Source organism: Crocuta crocuta, unplaced genomic scaffold, assembly GCF_008692635.1.
Source record: "Crocuta crocuta isolate KB4526 unplaced genomic scaffold, BGI_CrCroc_1.0 scaffold405, whole genome shotgun sequence".
NCBI classification, from domain to species: Eukaryota; Metazoa; Chordata; class Mammalia; order Carnivora; family Hyaenidae; genus Crocuta; species Crocuta crocuta.
Genome location: NW_027531506.1, coordinates 236,841 through 240,966, shown reverse-complemented (window position 1 = coordinate 240,966; position 4,126 = coordinate 236,841). Strand labels below are relative to the sequence as shown.

Genomic DNA, 4,126 nt, shown 5'->3' with positions numbered 1-4,126 from the left:
AAATTAAAAAAAAAAAATTCTCCTTCACTTTCCTGGGAATTTTAGACTCTATCTCCTGCTGGCAAGGATAGCAGTTTTTCCAAATTTTCCTACCTCATTTATTTTAAACACGTATTCAAATACATTAGCACCAACATAAAAAGAAAATTGCAGTCTAGGGTTTCCACATTATCCAATAGTTTTATTTTTTGATCATTTTCATTATTTCTGAGATTCTAGGCTAACAGCAATGACATGGAGATAACCTAGAAAAAAAGATATAGCCATGTTTCCCAACTGTTTTCATTTAAGAAAATGTTGCCCTATTTAGCATTTTCTTCAGAGCATCTTTAACATCTTTATTCCTTAAGCTATAGATCAAAGGATTCAACATTGGTATCACCACAGTATAGAAGACTGAAATCACTTTATCCCTTTCTAGGGCATAGCTGGTACTTGGTCGGGAGTAAATGAAGAGAATAGAGCCATAGTACAAGGTGACAGCCGTCAGATGAGAGCCACAAGTGGAGACGGCCTTGAGACGGCCTTGGGAGGAGCGGATCTTTGAGATGGCAGCAGCGATGAAGAGGTAAGAGGCGAGGATGAGCACACTGGGAGTAATGACATTGGAGGCCAGTATGAAATAGAGCACAGCCTGGTAGCTCTCCTTCACGTCACAGGCCAGCTTTACAAGGGGGGGCAGATCACAAAAATAATCATCAATGACATTGTTCCCACAGAAGCTCAGGGTAAATGTCTCACTGGTAATGATGGTTGAGTTAAGAAAGCCACCAAAGTATGAAACTGCAACAAGACTGGCACATAACCTTGAAGACATCTCCTGGGAATAAAGCAGAGGGTTGGAGATGGCCACATAGCGGTCATAAGCCATGGCGGCCAACAGGTAACACTCACTGTATGCCAGCCCAGCTGAGAAGAAGAACTGAGCGAAGCAGCCAGCAAAGGAGATGCTTTTGTCTTCTGCAATGCAGGTCATAAGGATTTTGGGAGCATAGACAGAAGAGTACCAGAGATCCAGGAATGAAAGATTTCCAATGAAGAAATACATGGGTGTGTGGAGTCGAGAATCAGCACAGATCAGGGAAATCAAGGTGACATTCCCTGACAGACTGATGACATAGATGGTGAGGAAAATGACAAAGAGTACTCTCTGTAACCACAAATCTTCTGTGAACCCTAAAAGTATAAACTCTTTCACTTTGGTGAAATTTTTCTCATCCATTGATTTTGGATTTCTATGGTCCTTTTCTGTGGAGAGATTAATAACTGTGTCACCATTTCAGTATATCAACTTCTCTTATCATTTGGCATTTGAGATCACTGGAAAACCCAAGTGACATGTATATGTTGTTCATTGTGAGACATGTTCATGCTACAGGGGCTGTCACTCTTTTAACGTAACTGAGAAATCAGTTCTATGCAGCCTCGGGAGTTCAATTATTATGCTCATAACATAGTGTGTGCCACCATATCTTTTTCTTTGAGTACAGTTGATACACAATGCTACACTAATTTCAGATGTGCAACATAGTGATTCAACACATTTATAGATTATGCTATGCTCACCACAAATGTAGCCACTATCTCTTCCCATAGAATGCTATGAAAATACCATTTACTATATTCACTATGCTGTACCTTTTATTCCCTGTCACCATATATTTTTCAATGACTTTTTCCTCCTTTTTAGGAGAGGGTGATTGAGCTGCTTCTTTATTCTCTTTGCACTTGAGGTGATTGAGCACCCTGTGAAAGATATGAAAAAGGAAGCTTGAAGGAATAATCTGGTTTCTCTTCTGGTCATCGACTCCTTTTGTCTTTACTAGGCAATTACATGAAGAAGCTAACTTCCATTAGTCCTAGAAAATTTTGGAATATCCTTGGAAATGCATTTACTATAACTTCCTTGAAAGCAATAAATAAAAATCTCTTATGCTTGAGGGAAATAATAAAAAAAACTTTATTTTGCTCATATGGTAAGTGATGGACTTAAAACTGAGCTAGCAAAATAAAGAATTGTTCTCTTGTGTTTGTATCTATTTGATGGTAAAAATCTATACTTTTTAACATTAAAATACATAAGTAAACACATACATACACACATACATATGCTATAATTAATTATCAAAGTAGAAGTTCTTCATAATAAGCAAAAGAAGCTTGGAATAAGTGACACTTTAATTCCCTTAGAATTTAAGACTGTCACTTTTCACAAAGTATGTTCCTGGAAGCAGCTTAAGGCCAAGAACCAACAGACTTGAGTTCTGATCTTGCTGCTGCCAATTTTAAATAAACCAATAAGCTGCAAAACCCTATTGTCTCACCTACCCTCTTCTGTTCAGTGAGCCATTAAGAGATCGCAGATGTGATTAAGCACTTTAAAAGCTGGATGTTAAAACCATGTATNCATTAAAATACATAAGTAAACACATACATACACACATACATATGCTATAATTAATTATCAAAGTAGAAGTTCTTCATAATAAGCAAAAGAAGCTTGGAATAAGTGACACTTTAATTCCCTTAGAATTTAAGACTGTCACTTTTCACAAAGTATGTTCCTGGAAGCAGCTTAAGGCCAAGAACCAACAGACTTGAGTTCTGATCTTGCTGCTGCCAATTTTAAATAAACCAATAAGCTGCAAAACCCTATTGTCTCACCTACCCTCTTCTGTTCAGTGAGCCATTAAGAGATCGCAGATGTGATTAAGCGCTTTAAAAGCTGGATGTTAAAACCATGTATTGCATTCTCTATGATTTCACAGTTTCTTCCCTCAGTAATCTGTCCTTCAGAAAAATGTGCTTTACCTCCCTAGGACTTCTAATTGTACCTATGCTATGATTCCTTAGAGTTTCCTGTGTTCTCAGGCAGAAACCTCCCCATCTTCAATATGTGGCTTTTATATAAGCTGGTAAATTGCTGGGCTTAACTGCAGAGTTTTCTTGGGAATGAAAATTGCAAGAGACTTTTCTTTCCCAATCTCCCATGTTTGCCTCTCCAGTTATTAAAATATAAAATAAACGTATATGTGAACATATACATATGTGAATATGTATGTCCTTGCTTGTACAAATTAAAAAATGGTTGAAGGTGTTTAGGGTGAGATATAAGACACAGGTAAATGTGATAATGAAATAAGAAAGTGAAAAGGAAAAAGAAGGCCAAGACACAGCACAGGGGCAAGTATAGAACCTGTTTCACACCAATAAGTCCTACCCACTCTTCTGTGGGGACAACAAACTTGACTTGAAACTTTTTAGCATCCCATGTATAAAATTAGTAGCATCCAAAAGACAGGTAAATCAACCAAGAATTTGGGTTAAACATCAACATTTTGGTACCAACTTTGAAATGATTCTTCCAAGAATCCTTGTGAAGAGAGTGAGTCAAATATAATGCTTAATACATTGAATAGTATTCTTATAAATGGAGACATACAACAAAGAACTCTTATGACCTTTACTTGTGTTCATTAATAGACTTAAAGTTGGTTACATGCCTTGTGAGAGCCAAGATATACTCAGAAACAAAAATTCTCTCCTCCCCAGCTCTCAAACACCTCCTTTTAGGTAGATCTTTCTGAGAGGTAAATGCATCTGAGAGTGGTCATCCACAAGGAACTGATCTCTTAAGTCTCAGTCCCCTCCAGGTCAAACATACCTGCCATCATATCTATATCTATGTTTCTGTATAAAGATCTTAGATATTAAAGAAAATGAAAAATATATAGATACAAATATATGTACAGATAGATATATAGAAAGAAATAGATACAGATAGATTATGTACAAATGGGTAGAGATGGAGTAGATAGATAAAAAAAGAGATGATAGATAGATGATAGATAGATAGATAGATAGATAGATAGATAGATAGATAGATAGATAAACTTGTACTCCTTCTTTTAAGGAGCTTCTATCCCATGCACTGCTAATGTGGGAAAAGAAACATTTTAAGGTCATGAAAATAGTGGCTCAAGTCAATTGTCCATACCTTGACCTACTCTAAGGGCTAATAAGTTTCCTGCAAGATATAAGGAGAGACAACAGTGGGCCACACACTACTACGTATAGCTCCAGAGAGTTCCTGAGAGTGGAAACATCCATCACGTACACATCTAAT

General features: G+C 36.9%; 1 protein-coding gene across 1 annotated transcript; it reads right to left on the bottom strand.

Annotated features, from left to right (window-relative positions):
* Positions 1–286: 286 nt before the first annotated feature.
* Positions 287–1,222, bottom strand: LOC144238526 (olfactory receptor 9G19-like). Its single transcript, XM_077772327.1, has one exon. The coding sequence runs from the start codon at positions 1,220–1,222 to the stop codon at positions 287–289; it is 936 nt and encodes a 311-aa protein (XP_077628453.1).
* Positions 1,223–4,126: the final 2,904 nt, after the last annotated feature.

What these genes read in the sequence shown, in the direction of transcription:
- LOC144238526 (XM_077772327.1), bottom strand. Translation starts at nt 1,222, where the DNA reads ATGGATGAGAAAAATTTCACCAAAGTGAAAGAGTTTATACTTTTAGGG.